The 18,909-nt window shown below is 39.4% G+C and overlaps 1 protein-coding gene across 1 annotated transcript; it reads left to right on the top strand.

Annotated features, from left to right (window-relative positions):
- Positions 1-2,418: 2,418 nt before the first annotated feature.
- Positions 2,419-18,890, top strand: LOC114568021 (Na(+)/H(+) exchanger beta). Its single transcript, XM_028597364.1, has 12 exons — positions 2,419-3,103; positions 8,577-9,037; positions 10,420-10,670; positions 11,500-11,717; positions 12,177-12,373; positions 13,102-13,191; positions 13,373-13,443; positions 14,156-14,329; positions 14,950-15,064; positions 15,405-15,503; positions 15,899-15,971; positions 16,951-18,890. Exons 1-12 carry the CDS (start codon positions 2,815-2,817, stop codon positions 17,202-17,204), a joined length of 2,292 nt encoding a protein of 763 aa, XP_028453165.1. The 5' UTR covers positions 2,419-2,814; the 3' UTR covers positions 17,205-18,890.
- The last annotated feature ends 19 nt before the right edge of the window (positions 18,891-18,909 follow it).

The raw sequence follows: 18,909 nt of genomic DNA, 5'->3' as shown, positions 1-18,909 counted from the left end.
TTGAAGGAAAATCTAAGTGTCCCAGGAGAAAAATGTGAGTCATTGCTCAGTCCCAGCAGGAACATTTGGTCAAACAATTTACACTTTCTTTGCAATCTCAACATTTATAAGCAATAGAAGTGAGCCTTCAGTTTGACCACTCTGCATATTTTGTGCAGGTTGCCTTTAATTTCATTAGCGATTGTATTTTTAATTTGTCAACAAGGATCTCAGTATTAAAGTTAGACCTGCAGCCATTATTATTTCCTGCTTTTTATAGTACAACAAAACATGTTTGAAAATAATCACAACAAATCAAATACAATAATTAAGTAGGTAAGCACACAAGCGTATTGTATTCATTGAAATTAGTCACAAATAAACTTTTTTTGCATAGGCATGGCGAGTTCATTTGATGTACCTTATTTTATGTAACTTTCAACATCAAGGTAATTAAAACAGCTTTACATAAGATAGAAAGGCATTAAGAAAAGATAGTGCTAGTAGCATTTAGATGTTGAACAGAAGATGCTCAAGAATGGAGCCTTGGGGAGCTCCATACAGCATTTTTAAATGCTCAGATGTGTAATTACCGATGAACACAAATGTCCCCCAAATAGGATTCAAACCAGTTTAGGCCAGAAATTCCTACCCAGTGTCATATTTTTTTAAACAAAACAAACTTTTTCTTCAAAATATTTCATTTCAGTCATTAGTTTGTTGTACTTAAGCACCTTAATGTTTTGAATTTAGATTGTAAATCCTAAAGTAGCATTACCGTTTTGAGTATTTATTTACGAAGCAGACTAGCAGCTAAATTTAAAGCTGTTTTCATCAGGGCATCTTCAGTTTGCTAAATGTAAATGTTCATGTTTGTACTAGAATTTTATAAAAGGGGTTGTCTGTAGATGTAAAATGCCACTAAAAGAAATTCAAATTATTTACTTTGTATAGTAACAAATTTGGTAAATTGATGTAATTCTTAAATAAATATGTTTACAGATTTGACATCTGTGTGCAGACTTTTATATACTGATGTTTTGAAGATGTTTTTTGTGACAAAAAAACTGATTCCATTTTAAACATGCTTCAATCTACCAATGTCTTTTCCATGCATGTGCTTGCAAGCGCGTCATAGAAGCTGGGGGCCAATCAGAAATGATGCTATTACCAGGCAGATCCTATTTTGCCTCAAACAAGCTGCTCCATCAAATGTCTAGGTTTAGTCTATACATTGTTAATTGTGCTATAGTTGGATTTGGAAGCTGATTAGATTTACTTCATTGTCCATATCAATGTCTTTGGCGTCTCCCAAAGTACAGCAAAGATGCATACAACAACCTTGGGCCCCCTTGTTCTGTTACTCAATTGATTAAAAAATGCAGGTTAGGGTAGCTGTGTCAAGTGCTACACGTTTAGTAGGGTTATAACAAAACCAGGCTGTATTTTTGTGTATCTTGTTACTTGTTTATTTTACAACTCTTCACTCCCTGTCAAACACAATCAACCTCTACATTTATGTTTCCCTCAGCCTCCGTTAGCCAGACAGCAGCCAGAGGACGAGCTCTGACACTGTGGGAACGGGTCACTGTTGTTGTTTTTACTAATTCCTCTCAACTGGGTTCAGATACACACAGAGAGGCTGCGGGAGCTGTGAATCATTTGTTTATTCTGAACTGGAAGCTATTTCAACTAACAATGTATTCTACTTTACTTTATTTGAGAAGTTGAGAGAATAACTTGGGTCATCAGAGTGTGAGACAGAGATTTCCAGTGTCCTCCCTGGGTAGCATGCAGCACAGTCCTCTTGTCATGATTCATCAAATGATATCTTCCCTCAACAAAGTGCTGCAAAGTACTGTGTAAAACACAGCCTATGACAGCATCGCAGGCATGAAATAGAAATAATTGTTTTATATGTGCTGCTGTGAAAATGTCTAAATGTAAATAAACTACAATGGAAAATCAATATGTATCATATTTGTAGCAGATGTATTCAGATCATTGACTATAATTTTTACAGTAGCATTACCAGCTAAATGTGGCCTACTCTTAAACAAGAATAGCTCCTGCGAGTTATATAAACATTGTGTCATTATTATTGATGCATTAACATAGAAGTGGTAGCCTACTTTAATGCAACATTTTACAAACTGGGCATTTTATGTAAAATCTTAATCTGAAAAGAAACTTCTTTAGCTGTAAAATAAAGAGTAAAAAGTACAATTATTATTCAATTATTATAATTCATACATTATATAAATTAGAAATATTGAAGTACATGTACCTAAAATACGTTTTTAAGATAGCACTTAAGAAAAATTAGTAAATGTCATTGACATATATACAAATAAGTAAATGTAGGCTACTTCCTCCACAGATGTGTAGCCTACGTAGTGTGGTCGTTGTGGCCTCCACACCAGCAGATGTCACCTTCTCTCCGGCTAAGCGTTGGATGAGCCGCTGCCTGTTAAAGTAAAGAGAAAAAGAGTTCAGCGTGAGAAATTCGTCTAATGGATGTTGATACTTAATGAAGTTCTCAAAGTTCCTTCAGGTCTGAAACAACAAGGCAACATGAACTCTCCAGGCTTTAAATTATCTTAGCGGGCGAGTAAGAAAGTGTGAATTAAAAAAAAAAAAAATCTTCCACCGATGACAGCAGTTAGTTTGCAACATAAATCACCGTTTGTTGTTTTAAGATGCATGGGGAATTTGTGCGCAAAAGAGCGCCCTTCCCCGTTGCGCACCACGCTGGCTTCCCGTACTATCCTCATCTTCATCTTCATCTGATCTAGAGCTGAGCAGCAGCGGTTGAGCTGTCAAACCAACCTAAAAATGGCTGAGCTTCGTCTCGCCCGGAGGAGCTCCTTTCTGCCTCTAACGGGTCTAATGTGCGTTGTGTTGCTCGTTTTCGTCTCTGTCGCCTCTGCGAGTCGTGATGTTGTTTCGGAAAACAACGAGACGTGGAGGGATCCAGCCGGAGAGACCCGCGGGGATTCCCATCATAAAACTAACTCTACTGCTCACAAAAAGGCTTTCCCAGTCCTTTCCTTCAACTACGACCACGTCCAGAAGCCCTTTGAGATCTCTCTGTGGATCCTCCTGGCCCTGCTCATGAAACTTGGTGAGTGACACAAATGAGGGGATTTCCTGCTGCCAAAATAATCAAATAGTCCCACTTTGAGCATTACGGAGGGGCTGGATTATTATAAAAATAAACGGTGCTTAATACACAGGCTCCAAAGCTGCTGTTACGTGCTCTTCTGGTTGGTTTACAGTTTTCTTGCGTTCATATTAAAGTTTGTAAAATGGTTCAAGTGTATTTGTATAACAAAATGTCAGGCTGAACAGCAGAAAAGAAGGGGATTTATATCAGACATAAAGAACAAGCAGTGACTAAAATACCAATACACCATGACTGAGGATGTGTTAAAGGTATGAACTGACATTTAACAGTTGGGTAATAGACTGCAGTGTTTCCTTTAGGATTTTTATTTAGCAGTGGGGGCACTGAAACGGAACTAACACTTTGCAGCAACACAAACTAATATATTTATTCACCTCTACTCACACACACAATGAGGCATATTTTCAGTTGTGATTGAACAGTATTTTTTGAGTTACTATATAGGCCAACTTTGATCTTGACATATAGGCTAAGCATTCTGTAGCAAATAACAATAAACCCACTATTAATTACATTATCTTAATGCAGTGTAACTACTTCAGCATGTAAATAATGCACCTAAAATACAAACGTTCTCCAACATGCACTCTAACAATGCAATGCAGCCCTATTTCTGATACTGGGGGGCAGAAATGTTGCCGTGGGGGGCCGCCACGGTCAAATCAACAGAGGAAACACTGGCCTGCTTTTTGTTAAACTAGTAGAATTTTGAATTTTGAGTTTGGTGAGAGTATGTTCTCCTGGCAGCAGCTAAAAATGTCAGGTTGACAGTGATCATATACATTTTACCAAACTAAACTCAGTGTTTAATCATTTATTATTAAGATTACCGCAGGTCTTTATTGAGTTGGTAAAAGTTGTACTAAACGCTAATTTACAAAAAACAAACTGACCTTCTGCAGATTCACCCTCCAAAAATATTTATGACATAAAAAATGTTGAGTCTGGAGTGCATCCAGTCCATTAAACAACTTTTATTTTAATAAATTCCAAGCAAGCAACTTTATTTATATAGCACATTTTTCATACATACATACATACACACACATATACACATACATAAATATATACTGTAAATACTGCAAAAGTAGCCAACAGCTACAGGTAGTTACTTTTTTTTTTTCCGTGTCATGCCAAACATTTGACAGATTGGATTACAAAACACCGCTATTTATCAAACATCAAAAATATATAACCAGAAGAAGAAAACACAAGTTACAACATTATATGTACTTCTATATACTTTAAATTAGCATATTTATAGGAAGAATTTCAAATAAATGATACACCAAAAAGCTTCTCCTTGCTGCAAGCTGTGACAGAGTGCGGATAGTGTCTCCACAGACTGCTTCAGTTATGTTTCCGTGCCACACAAACTTATTTTAGGACGAGCCCGATGACGCGAGTGCCTGTCTTTAGACGAAGCAAATGTTGAAGGATTAGAGTTTAGATTCAACCTTGCAAGAGGTTTGGAGGCAGTTGTTGTGACTAATTTGAGAGATTAAATGTATCTCTGTGGAGATTTATAATAAGTCATCTCTCGCCTCTGACCTTTTAGCTTTGACACAACTACACTAATAGTAGTAATTCTTCATGCGCAAATGGCAGAAAATGCCATTTCAGCCCCTCAAATATGGAGATGTTCTGCTTTTCTCTGTTTAACATCATTACACTGAATATCTTTGGGTTTTGGACTGACAAAACGAGACATTTGAAGACATCACCTTGGACTTTAAGAAACAGGGATGGACTTTTTTCTAACATTTTATAGACCAAACGACTAATCGATGAATCAAAAAAATAATCAGTAGTTTATTGATAGTAAAAATAATTGTTAGTTGCAGCCCTACTGCAAAGTCACAAAAGCTGTCAAATAAATGTAGTGAGGTAAAAAGTACAGTATTTGCCTTTTTATATTGTAGTGGACTACAAGTATAATTAGCATTAAAAGGAAGTGCTCAAGTACAAGTATTTCAAAATTTCTTGTAGTACTTGAATAAAAAATATTTTATTACCAGCCGCAATGTGTGTTTGACTTTGCTGTATCATCCCCCGTGCCACCATGTTGAATGTGAAAACACCGAGCAGTGATGATTCTGATTGGCTGAAGGAATCTCTCCTGCAGTTTGTCGTTGGCTGAGTGCGCAGCACGAAGCTCTGTGGCATCTTATCTGTTCTGTCCAGCTGTTGTCTACCAGGGCCGGTCCAACTTCCTGTCCTAATTCACTGCTTGATAACAAAGATCTCAGTGTTCAGACGATAGGCAGGGGGCGAGTACGGCTGCACACAGGACCACTGACTGCATAAAACATCACAGAAATATTGGTTACAGCCAACACGGTCTCACGGCAGTTCGTGAAATGGTCATGTTTAATTTAATCTATTGATTCGTGCACACAGACACGATTATGTCTTTTTTTCGAGAGAGAGACTGAATGTCAAGGCCTCATTCAGTTGAGAGACAAACGGGCCAAATATGAAACTAAAGGAGCAGTGACGATGTTCTGTTCAGCATCAATCTACTGTATCAGCCCTTTATTTGACCTTTCAGATGAGCAGTTCATCAGGCAAAAATGACAAATATTCGCTGGTTTTATGTTCTCAAATGTGAGGATTTGCAGCTCCTTTCTGTTTTAATATCACTATATTTGGGTTTAGGACTGAGGTTTAGACAAAACAAGCAATATGAGGACGTTAACAGGTTCTGAGGACTAGTGATAGTAATTTTCCCTATTTTGTGGCATTTTATAGACTGAAAGATAAATCAAAAACAAATAAATCAGCAATGACAATGACTGTTATTAGCAGGCCTTGATTTCTCATTTAAGTAACATTCTCTAAAGGCAAATAATAGTGAGTACATCCAAGTTAAATGCAGATTAAATGCATAAACTTTAACCCACATAGATATTTCTGTTCAGCTGTCCTGTTCAGATACACCGGCTGTTCGTTCTCCCTGCAGCAGCAGCAGCTGCAACAACATATTTTATATTTCGTGAGCACGTTGCATTGAAGTATGACTGAGTAGAGAATTTTTTTGTCACCTCAAACTGCTGCTCTAATGCACACAGTAATGTATCACTAAATGTAGATACACCGTAGAAATATGTACTGCAGAATCAGAAGTGAATGTTACGTCTTGTTGTATTTACTCATGCTACTACTTGACTAATGAAACATGTTCTTGTGCATTTGTTTTACTCATTATTAATGATTTAATCTTACAGTTATTTGTACATGCATGTCTGAAAAATGCCTGTCACAATTTGTCAAAGCTCTAGGTAAAATAACAGAAAACCGTCTGAAAACGGGGGGGATTAAACCAGACCTGGAGCAGGAAAGAAATTCTGCAGTGAAAACATATAAAAAAGAGAATTTAATAACCACATTGGCCAGTGAAGACACTGACGCTGAATGGAGTGATTGTAAACAACATCAATTCCAGCTTTACTCTGTGTTTGGAGAAAATAGTTAAAGGTCCAATGACATGGTGCTCTTTGGATGCTTTTATATAGGCCTTAGTGGTCCCCTAATACTGTATCTGAAGTCTTTTTTATATAGACCTTAGTGGTCCCCTAAACTGTCTTTTTTATATAGACCTTAGTGGTCCCCTAATACTGTATCTGAAGTCTCTTTTATATAGACCTTAGTGGTCCCCTAATACTGTATCTGAAGTCTCTTTTATATAGACCTTAGTGGTCCCCTAATACTGTATCTGAAGTCTCTTTTATATAGACCTTAGTGGTCCCCTAATACTGTATCTGAAGTCTCTTTTATATAGACCTTAGTGGTCCCCTAATACTGTATCTGAAGTCTCTTTTATATAGACCTTAGTGGTCCCCTAATACTGTATCTGAAGTCTCTTTTATATAGACCTTAGTGGTCCCCTAATACTGTATCTGAAGTCTCTTTATGTAGACCTCAGTGGTCCCCTAATACTGTATCTGAAGTCTCTTTTATATAGACCTTAGTGGTCCCCTAATACTGTATCTGAAGTCTCTTTTATATAGACCTTAGTGGTCCCCTAATACTGTATCTGTAGTCTCTTTTTATATAGACCTTAGTGGTCCCCTAATACTGTATCTGAAGTCTTTTTTTATATAGACCTTAGTGGTTCCCTAATACTGTATCTGAAGTCTCTTTTATATAGACCTTAGTGGTCCCCTAATACTGTATTTGAAGTCTCTTTTATATAGGCCTTAGTGGTCCCCTAATACTGTATCTGAAGTCTCTTTTATATAGACCTCAGTGGTCCCCTAATACTGTATCTGAAGTCTCTTTTATATAGGCCTTAGTGGTCCCCTAATACTGTATCTGAAGTCTCTTTTATATAGACCTCAGTGGTCCCCTAATACTGTATCTGAAGTCTCTTTTATATAGACCTCAGTGGTCCCCTAATACTGTATCTGAAGTCTCTTTTATATAGACCTTAGTGGTCCCCTAATACTGTATCTGAAGTCTCTTTTATATAGACCTCAGTGGTCCCCTAATACTGTATCTGAAGTCTCTTTTATATAGACCTCAGTGGTCCCCTAATACTGTATCTGAAGTCTCTTTTATATAGACCTCAGTGGTCCCCTAATACTGTATCTGAAGTCTCTTTTATATAGACCTCAGTGGTCCCCTAATACTGTATCTGAAGTCTCTTTTATATAGACCTCAGTGGTCCCCTAATACTGTATCTGAAGTCTCTTTTATATAGACCTTAGTGGTCCCCTAATACTGTATCTGAAGTCTCTTTTATATAGACCTCAGTGGTCCCCTAATACTGTATCTGAAGTCTCTTTTATATAGACCTTAGTGGTCCCCTAATACTGTATTTGAAGTCTCTTTTATATAGGCCTTAGTGGTCCCCTAATACTGTATCTGAAGTCTCTTTTATATAGACCTCAGTGGTCCCCTAATACTGTATCTGAAGTCTCTTTTATATAGACCTCAGTGGTCCCCTAATACTGTATCTGAAGTCTCTTTTATATAGACCTCAGTGGTCCCCTAATACTGTATCTGAAGTCTCTTTTATATAGACCTTAGTGGTCCCCTAATACTGTATCTGAAGTCTCTTTTATATAGACCTCAGTGGTCCCCTAATACTGTATCTGAAGTCTCTTTTATATAGGCCTTAGTGGTCCCCTAATACTGTATCTGAAGTCTCTTTCACGAAATTCAGCCGTGGTGCAGAATTACAGCCACTAGAGCCAGTCCCACAATGAGCTTTCCTTAGTATGTGCCATTTCTGTGTCTGTAGCTATTGAGGAGGAGAAGGGGGGAGGGGCAAGGTGGAGTGTGGGGGTGTGGCCTACTTTGCTCGTTTGAAAGCCATGATGTCTCTCTCTCATGGGCGGGATGATTTTGACTTGCCTTTCTCTTAAGTTTCCAGGAGTAAAAAGTTCAAATCGTTCTCTCCCTTCAGGTTTTCACATTATTCCCGGAGTGCAGAACATCGTCCCGGAGAGTTGTCTGCTGATCGGCGTAGGTCTGCTGGTGGGCGGCATCATCAAAGCCATCGGGGGGGAAGCCCCCGTCCTCAACACTAAGCTCTTCTTCCTCTACCTGCTGCCTCCCATCATCCTCGATGCCGGCTACTTCCTGCCCATCCGGCCCTTCACAGAGAACATGGGCACCATCCTGGTGTTCGCGGTGGTGGGGACCCTGTGGAACACCTTCTTCATCGGCGGGATGATATACGCCGTGTGTCGGCTTGAAGGAGGCCAGCTGGCCAGCGTGGACCCGCTGTCCTGCCTGCTGTTCGGCAGCATCGTCTCGGCCGTGGACCCCGTGGCCGTCCTGGCCGTGTTCGAGGAGATCCACATCAACGAGCTGCTGCACATCCTCGTGTTCGGGGAGTCGCTGCTCAACGACGCCGTCACCGTGGTGAGCGAACTGGAGACGGGAGGGGGCGAAAATATGAAATTGCGATTTTATTTTATTTTTTTCTGCCAGATATTGCGATTATGATTCGATTTGCGATTATTATTTTAAGCTACGTATGGCACCTTCTGAGTCATGTTAAAGGTGCTCCAAGCAATGTTGGGTGATGTTACTTCTTGTTGACGTTCAAAGTATTTTCAAACAAAACGAAGACTAGCTCGCTCCTCCCTCCTCCTCATCCCGTCCCCTCCCTTCTGTGCTTCTTCTGGGCCACTGCAAAGGCCTCAGCCTACATGGGGCGCACGCTCTTACTAGAGAGCTAGAGGTCGCCCCTCCAGCATTTATCTTATTAAAAAACAGTAAATATAATAATGAAAAGAGGAATAAAAAATGTTAAACCAAACATTCAACTAAACCATTCACATTCGATTAATCGCGGTCTTCACAATTAGCTAATCGCATTCTTTCAAATTGGGATTTCGATGTGAAAACGATTAATCGGTCAGCCCTACTGGAGGTACTGGTACTTGTACTTAAGTATTTCCATCTTCTGCTACCTAACACTTGTACTACATTCCAGAGATAACTATTGCACTTTTTATTCCACTAAATTTATCTTACATCTGCAGTTACTGGTTACATTTTAAATCGAGATTTACAAAAAAAAAAAAAAAACTGCATAATCTTATAAAATACAGCACATTGTTAAAGATTAAACCAGTAAATTCAAGTTTATATCCTTATTTTTGTTCAGTCTGTATTCATTCGCCAATCAGATCAGTGATCTTCAGATTATCAGATCAGTCCTCCTTAACGGGCAATCACTGAGAATATGGAGCGTACAGTAATCAATTTTCAACTAATTCACATTTGTGCTTTCTGTTTTAGAGCTGCAGAGGCTGCTGGAGATTACATGTGGCTGATTGTCTAAAGCATTTAGTAACAAGTTGTTCCTGTTGAAGTGTGTGCAAATATATGATTGCATGACCTGCTGTAATATTATCAACATTATTTGAAAATTAGTAACATGTTTGGAGAGAAAGAAGAAGCGTCGTCAGCTAAATCATAAAGTTTAAAAAGAAGATAAATTCACAGGATTCTGATTCAATTATTTTATTACTGCAGTGGAGGGAAGGAATCATGTAATAAGAAGGGAAGTAAGAAAGCAGGAAAGAAAGAAAGGTAGGTAGAAAGGAAGGAAGGTAGAAGAAAGCAAGGAATGAAAAGAGGAGGAAAATCCTGGATCTGCATGTTTGATCCAGAACAGATAAACTGTTCATAAACAAACGAAGAACGCGAACCTCCTTCAAGTGCAGGGTTGAGAGCCACGTAGACATTTTCTAAAAGTTCTCAGTCTCAGTCCGTGTGTTTCTCTCTCGGTGCAGGTTCTCTATCACCTGTTCGAGGAGTTCACTCACGAAGGAACTGTGACTGTGGTCGACGCCGTCCTCGGTGTCGTCTGTTTCTTTGTGGTTTCACTGGGAGGCATCCTGGTGGGAGCCATCTACGGCATCCTGGGTGCCTTTACCTCCCGCTTCACCTCGCACACCCGAGTCATCGAGCCCCTGTTTGTTTTCCTCTACAGCTACATGGCTTACCTCTCTGCTGAGGTCTTCCACCTGTCAGGCATCATGTCGTGAGTGATCAAAACTTTACCTGAGTTTGTGATAATTCCTCCTGTGTGTACGGTATGGTAATTCCTTATTAGTAAAAAAAAAATGTTTAAACCAGTTGATCCTTGTTGAGGAATAGTTTGGCATTTTGTGAAATGCGCTTATTCATGGAGTGAGATGAGAAAATCGATACCACGCTTATATCCGCATGTTAAATTTAAAGCTGCAGCCAGTTAGCTTAGCTTAACATCAAGAAGATGAGATGAAGAACATGTACACCCCCCACCCCCTAGGACTCATTAATTAACATGTTAAATGTCGTTATATCTTCATATTGCCTAAAAACCTCTCTGTTTCAACGAAACTCAACAACAGTCCGGCATGCAACCCTCATAAAACCACAACTTTTGGTTTTTAAACTTCAGTTTTTGGACGGATTAAGAAAAGGAGATATAACATGTTAATCAGTGAGCTTAAGAGGGGCTGGTAGGTGAATTTAGTTAATTTCAGACAGTGGCCAGGCTAGCTGTTTTCCCCTGTTTCCAGTGTTTATGCTAAGCTAAGCTAACCACTCTAGCTTCATATTTAAGACCCAAACATGGGAGTGGTATCATTCTTTTCATCTAACTCCCGGCAAGAAAAAGGGAAAAAGCACATTTCCCAAGATGTCAAACTACTTCTTTATGTTTTGACTTCCTTATTGCAGCCGAACTTTATGATTTGATGAGTAACCGTTGTTCTTTTCCGGAGGAATACTGTTCCGTGAAGCTTTAAACCTTTCAGGAACTAACTGGCTGCCCTCACTCTGAGTTGTTCATAGCGCTCTCCTTGTTTCCTTCCCGTCACACACAGGTTGATAGCATGTGGCGTGGTAATGCGGCCGTATGTAGAGGCCAACGTCTCCCACAAGTCGTACACCACTATCAAATATTTCCTGAAGATGTGGAGCAGCGTGAGCGAGACGCTCATCTTCATCTTCCTCGGTGTTTCCACGGTGGCCGGTCCTCACGCCTGGAACTGGACCTTCGTCATCGTCACGGTGGTTCTCTGCCTGGTGTCCAGAGTGCTGGGTCAGTAAACCAAACAAGACATGGTCAGACAGTGACGGAGCAGATTAAAATTTTTAACATCAAACACTTCATTTTCGGCATTCTGGTGACTTTTTCTGCAACAAATTGTGCCTTTTCTGCATCAACTTATGGTGCAAATGTCTTTTATTTAAGTAAAGGAAATTATAATAGGTTTTTGGGTTGAGTTCCACTGGACAGTTTTGATTATTGGGGGGTTCAACCCCCCTATCCCTCCTGTAAATTACCCTTATGAACTTTTTAAATACTGTACTTTTCTGATTGTCCTGTTTCTGCACGAATGAGTTCAACATCTTTTCCCTGTAAGAAAGAAGAAGAAAAAAAAAGATAAAAAGGAAAGATAGTTAACCATAAAATTGAAATAAAGTACTGTGATAACATTTCATTTTCCCGTTCCTTTTCCTATACAAACTGTATTATGTTGTTTTCTGTGTTCTTCAGGAGTCATTGGCCTCACATACATCATCAATAAATTCCGTATTGTAAAGTTGACCAAAAAGGACCAGTTCATCGTGGCCTACGGTGGCCTGCGAGGTGCCATTGCCTTCTCACTGGGGTTCCTGCTGACCAACAGCGAGATGAAGAACATGTTCCTCACCGCCATCATCACGGTCATCTTCTTCACTGTCATTGTGCAGGTGAGAGGGCTCGAGTGTTTTATATCACAAACATTTGCATTTCTGTGTTTTATTTGGCTTGAAGTAACTCATGACCAAACCTGACTTTTTTTAAGTTAAACAGATGGTTTCGGATTTTTTGGAGTGGGGTTGTAAGAGGTACTCATGAGTCAGTGTATAACTAATCTCACTTTGCCAGACCTTCCTTCACAGCTCTGCGGAGGAGGGTCTCGCTAGTCCACACAGCATTCCAGGATGGGAGAAAAATGTGCTGTGGTTTATTGGCATTTCTTTAAACCAATCACAATCTTCATGGGCAGCGTTAAGCACCGGGCAAAGACACAGAACCGCTGCAAAATAGCCTCGGGAAGGAACTTGTTTTGGTGGAACATGTTCAAAAGTTGTTTTAGTCGTGCAACAGAAAACTCCGATTGGACAGATAGTCTAGTTAGCTGTCTGGATTTACCCTGCAGAGATCTGAGGAGCAGTTAACCATAGTCCTCAGAAATCCACCGGAGTTTAAAATTCAAACACGAAAGTGTAAGGTAACGGACATTTCCGGCGGCAGCGGAGCAATCCCGGAAGTGCAACGTCGTTGATATAGACTGGTGTATTACCTACAGTAGATGTTCTGCTATAGACGAGGGCAGCATATTTTAGCCCCCTAAAAAACACGGGATTGGTGGTCTGGTTTTTTGTTGTTGTGTTGTCAGTATCCACATGACCTCACGTCCTGTTTCTGTGTTTAGGGAATGACAATCAGGCCTCTGGTGGAGCTACTGGCCGTGAAGAAGAAGAAGGAGAGCAAAAGATCAATTAATGAGGAGATTCACACACAGGTGAGACCAATAATAATTTGTTGCACAATTTACAATAATTGGATAAATAATACTTTAAGTTTTTACGACGTACAATAGAGGAACAGAGACATAAAAGAATATAAAAGATCAAACTTCTGTTTTGCTTATTGTTCATCTTTATGCAGAATTAACCGCATATAAAAACTTGTTTTGTCTTCAGTTCCTGGATCATCTCCTCACAGGAATTGAAGACATCTGTGGTCATTATGGACATCATCACTGGAAAGACAAGTATGATTTTCTTAACTTGTCCTCTGTCTTGTCCCTGTTACGGTCTTTTATGAGGAAAGGCTAAAAGAACCAGCCTTTTAGTGGCATCAAGATTTTGGTTTTAAACATCCAGGGATGCCACTTGTGTCCATTTGTGAGCTGTATACGATGAGTCGGGTTGTGAGGATACTTACTAATATTATATTTTGTAAAATCAATAAATGATGATAGGAGGGAATTAGCTAAAAGGCTGAAAAGTCCATCTGAAGGGGACTTTTTTTGTGTGTGAATATGATCCTCCACAAATTCTCTCATGCTGCTGCTGCTGCTAAGGTTTGGTGCTTCAGAGTGACAGGGAGTTGTTTTGCCAAATTAAAAGTAGTTTCTTGATGAAGATTGAAGCCTCTTTCCCCTCATCTGATGTAATATTTGAATTGAGTATTAGTGATAGTGGGAGCCTGTCAAGGTTCATTTATTTGTTGTTTTACAACACAAGGTTGCCCAATTAAATGTAATCTGTAGCCCCTTCGCGCACCACACACATAGAACATATACACAAATATTTAAATTAGAATAAAATTAAAGAAAATAAACCAATATATGCAAGTGCTTATTTATATATACATAGAGAGACTTTGGTTTATAGGGGGATGAGGGTAGTGCATGAGGTAGTGGTGTGGTAATGTGCAGACAGTATAAATGTCAACATGAGGGCTTCCTCTGCTGCACTCAGGCTGAACCGCTTCAATAAGGCCTACGTGAAGAAGTGGTTGATCGCAGGCGGGCGCTCCACCGAGCCTCAGCTCATCTCCTTCTACAACAAGATGGAGATGAAACAGGCCATGATGCTGGTGGAGAGCGGGAGCGCCGCCAAGCTGCCCACGATTGTGTCGTCCGTCTCCATGCAGTAAGTATCAGTCGTAAGAGGACAAATTATGTTTTTCTCCTAGTCCTGAGGTCGAATACTGGCAGTGATCTTCCTATTTACAAAACTTTTGTAGGACTTTTCTCTCACTATGTTCATTGTTATGAACCAAAATACCAAGGTAAGTTCCTTATACGTGAAAACCTATTTGGCAATAAACCTGATTCTGATTCTGAATATTATGGTTTTTGTTCCAAAATAAAACACAGGAAGTTAGTTTTAAAAGTCCAAAATCTTAAGTAAAGATGGTGTCATTGGTATCGATCCCTGGTGAACAATAGAGAATAAAGGTATGCACACATCCAAAATAACTCTTCAACAGGGGCTGGACCAAGCAGGATATATCATATATTATGTTTTATTTATTTATTTACTGCAATGAATAAAAAAAAAAAAAAAAAACAGGAGCAAAGCACTACATGCAGGTGTTACTTTTGGACATAATATTGATCAGTGGTTCCCAACCTAGAGGTCTGGACAAAAAAATAACATGACATTATTTTTTTTCCTTTTCTTTGTAAATTACGTTTACCTCTGTTGCCGCGTTTTTTTTAAAGTTTGTTGTTTTAAGTAGTAGTAATATGTGATGTGTGTCTCCACAGAAACATTCAGCCGAGAGGGCCGACCAGACAACGGGCCATCCCGAGCATCTCGAAAAGTCGTGAGCAAGAGATCAGAAAGATTCTGCGAGCCAACCTGCAGAAGACCAGACAGAGGGTAGGAGACAGTATGAGTCCAGCATGCATGCAGGTTTTTGGCATTTTAGGCCTTTATTTGTGACAGGACAGCTTAGACACGAAAGGGGAGAGAGAAGGGGAATGATGTGCAGCAAAGGGCCGCAGGTCGGAATTGAACCTGCGGCCGCCGCTTTGAGAATTCAGCCTCTGTATATGGACGCATGCTCTACCAGGTGAGCTACCCAGGCGCCAATGCATGCAGGTTTTGATAATGTTGTTGAGCAGAGTTGGTGTTGCAGGCATAGTAATAACTTATAGTAGTAGGTAACCAGTAAAGAAATGTGTTTCTTACGCTGGCGTTCATGTCTTCTTCTCCTCAGCTTCGTTCCTACAGCAGACACGACCTGATGATCGACCCGTTTGAGGACAATGTGAGTGAAGTTCGCTTCAGGAGGCAGCGCGTAGAGATGGAGAGGAGGGTGAGTTGAACAGCGACTGTGATTCTGTATATGAGTGTTCGAGCTCTGGAAATACAGGATAGTCTCTGTTCCTAAAATTAGCTTCTGTATGTGATCTTATTTACAGTTGTAGTTCTTTGTTCTCAGTTTATTCTTTGAACCTTCATTTTGGTTGCTTGTAATGCTGTTGTAATCCCATTCACTGTGATTAAGAGTGTTGACTAAATGGTTTTCATTAATTACACCCAAATGTCCGGTTTGTGTAACGATTCAATAAGAATGAATGAAGTGAAACTAAATGGCAGTTTGGTCTAATTTAACAATGTCGATTTGTGTCTCAAATTTTAAGAATATGATTATTGGTTGGTACTTAACTTTGTGATGAAGTCCATCCTAATTCAGTGTCTCATTCACAGATGAGTCACTACCTCACAGTTCCCGCAAACCGCCAGGAAACACCGCCAGTGAGAAAAGTTTGCTTTGAATCAGGTCAGAATTTATCTCATCGTATTATAAAAAGTGTATATGGAGAAATCTGCCTTTTTCACACTGCTTTAGAGTCAAAGTGAAGCAATATTTTTCTTTAATTCAACATGTTTCTGGGTAAAAACAGGATGTTGATGAACAGGAAGGGATCAAAACGAAAATACGTAACAGTCATAGTAATACTTCACAACTAATTTGCATGATGAAATGACAATTAAAGCAAGATTATCCATTAATTAATTTGATCAAAATACACATACCTTGGTAAGTAACAAAACGGTGTCGCCATTAGATCATTTGTCCACCAGAGAGTGCTGACACGTTACATTTTGTACTGTGAAATGTTCTGCTATATCCAGATCGTAATTTTATTTAAGAAATTATCATTTAAGATCTGAAATCTGGAAGAAGTATTCAGATATTCTACTTACATAAAAATAGCCAAACAAATCGGAAGGTCGTTAAGGATAAAAGCGTCCGCTTAATGAAATGTAATGTGAAGTCCTGCATTTAAAATCTTGCATACTGAGTAAAAGTACTCGGTATGCAGAATGGCCCATTTCAAAATCATATATATTATAATATTGAATTATAATTATTGATGCATTAATGTGTTCATTACTTTATTGTTGCAGCTGGTTTAGGTGGAGCTGATTTTAGCTACTTTATTTGCTGCTTGGTAGCCTAAAATATAAAAAATATATATCTGCGTTTATTGGTTGACTTATATTTTGTATTTATTATCTAAATCTGCAAAGCAACTAAAGGTTTTGAAATAAATGTAGTGGAGTAGAAGTAGAAAGTGGCATAAAATGGAAATGCAAAGCTGTTGCAAAAGCACATGCAACATCCCCAAAACAGCCCTCACTGAAGCCCAAACTGCTGCAAAAAAAGGCACGTGTTCATAAATTTGCAGCCGCTTGTAAACTGGACTAGATGTTCAAGCACTAATATGTCGCTGCACTGTATCTGTATCCACCAGAACACAAGGTTTACACGTACGATGACAGCAAGAGTCCCCTAGGCCTGACGGCTGAGCCAGATCCCAGCCCTCCTGATGCCGTCAGCCTGTTGAACGAATCCTCCCAGAGGGCCAATCAGAGCAGCGAACACAGAGCCAAACGCAGCAATGAGCTGAGGGCCAAAGTGCCGGATGAGAAGGAGGAGCAAGACCAACTGAAACTATCACGTTGCCTTAGTGACCCCGGTCCAAACAAGGAAGAAGATCTCTCATGATGAAGCACATATTCACAGTTGTTGAAAGCAGAGGATGAATTCTCCTCTTCATGATCCTCTCATGGGATCCCTAAATGAACGGGAGTCATAGCAACGTTTGACATTCATGAAGTCTTATTCAGTTCCGTGTTCTGTTGTTGTTGATATGAGATTATGCAACAACAAAAAATGTTTTCAAAAGTTCATAAGGATTTTTGTCATAAAACACACTACCATGCACCACTGCCTATTTGCTATTTCAGGATTTAATTACAGCCTGAAGTGAGCAGAGTGTCAGCATTTTGGGTCTTAGCAGGCAGACTTGCATCAAATGGTACAAAAAAAGACTTGTTTTGACAAGCTTGAAGCACCAGATTGGTGGAGTCTGCCCCCTAAAAGCACAGTTTAAAGAATCTGTAAAGCAGAGGTCGACCGATACATCGTCTCGGATGATATTAGCCTATTGCAGATATATCAGTATTGGCATATCTACAGTATTTGCCAATGAGGAGCAAGAAGTTGCTGCATAAAAATACCAAAGAAATGTTTAAGGGGATTTAGAAACTGTGTCCGCCAGTTGTAAGCTGTGCTAGTGGCGTCACTAAATGAATGGCAATGTCTGTCTGCCAGTTGGCCCAAACTAAAATATTATAACAGCTATTCGATGGATTTCCGTAAACCTTTATTTGTTAACACGCTAAACTAAAATGGTGAACATTATGTCATCTTAACATGAGCATGTTAGCGTACTGATGATAGCATTTAGCTTAAAGCAGAGCCACTAGCATGGCTGTACACTCTTAGGACTGGGTTATGCTAGAAAAAAACTAGGCTACAGTGTTTTTAGTTGTTCTTACGCAATATTATTTAAATGCGGGGATAACGGTGCACATCCAGACAGCCTCTCCTGGAATACATTCATTAAAAGGTGACAGAAATAGTTGAATGAAAGAAGAGATTTTAGAGAAGTTCACACCCTGGTTCTTTTCTCACCTCCGCACAGCTGACCAATCCAAAGTGGGTGTGAATTTTGAATCTTTGGTCCCAATATGTGCCCGAAAAATCCTTATTGATCGGGCTGTACTATCAAGTATAAAAAACTACAAGAGGGTATTACTTTTAAAAATGTCCTGATGAAATACATGTAGAAAGCACAAATCTGGTGATCCAAGATTGTTAAAATAACTTAAGTCAAGAGTGCTGACCGAGGTCTGTGAACAAGCTTGTATTTAACATCGCTGCATGACTGATCAATGTTTTCTCAGGGACTGCAACACGGCACACAGAAAGAAAATAAGTGTTACTGTCCAAAATGTGCTCCACTCGTCTACTTATAATGTGACTGTTTTGTAAGCGTCCGTGTTTTAAGCTTTAGTAACATTCCAGCAGAAATTGACTTTGTTACATTTGAGCATCTTTGTAACAAAGCTCTACATATCTGTGTTCCTGGTAACTGAGCATGCTTTAAGACTTTTATTGGGAGGTTGAAGAGGTGTATCACCTTTTCATATCTGCCGAGCACTGGACTGCCTGAGCTTTTGCTGCCTGCACATTTGCCTTAAAACATATTGCTTTCTGTGTGTTTGCAATTGAAGTATTTTTATATTTTGAAGGGGAAAAAATTCAAAGTCAAGTCATAAATATTTGCCAAATGAAGCAAAGCTTTTATTCCTGTCTGAAATAAAGATATGTCATTGCTAAATTTCAGTGCAGTGATTCTGTTTGT

This window comes from Perca flavescens, chromosome 14 (genome assembly GCF_004354835.1).
Source record: "Perca flavescens isolate YP-PL-M2 chromosome 14, PFLA_1.0, whole genome shotgun sequence".
Taxonomy (NCBI): domain Eukaryota; kingdom Metazoa; phylum Chordata; class Actinopteri; order Perciformes; family Percidae; genus Perca; species Perca flavescens.
This window is presented reverse-complemented; position numbering and strand designations above follow the sequence as displayed.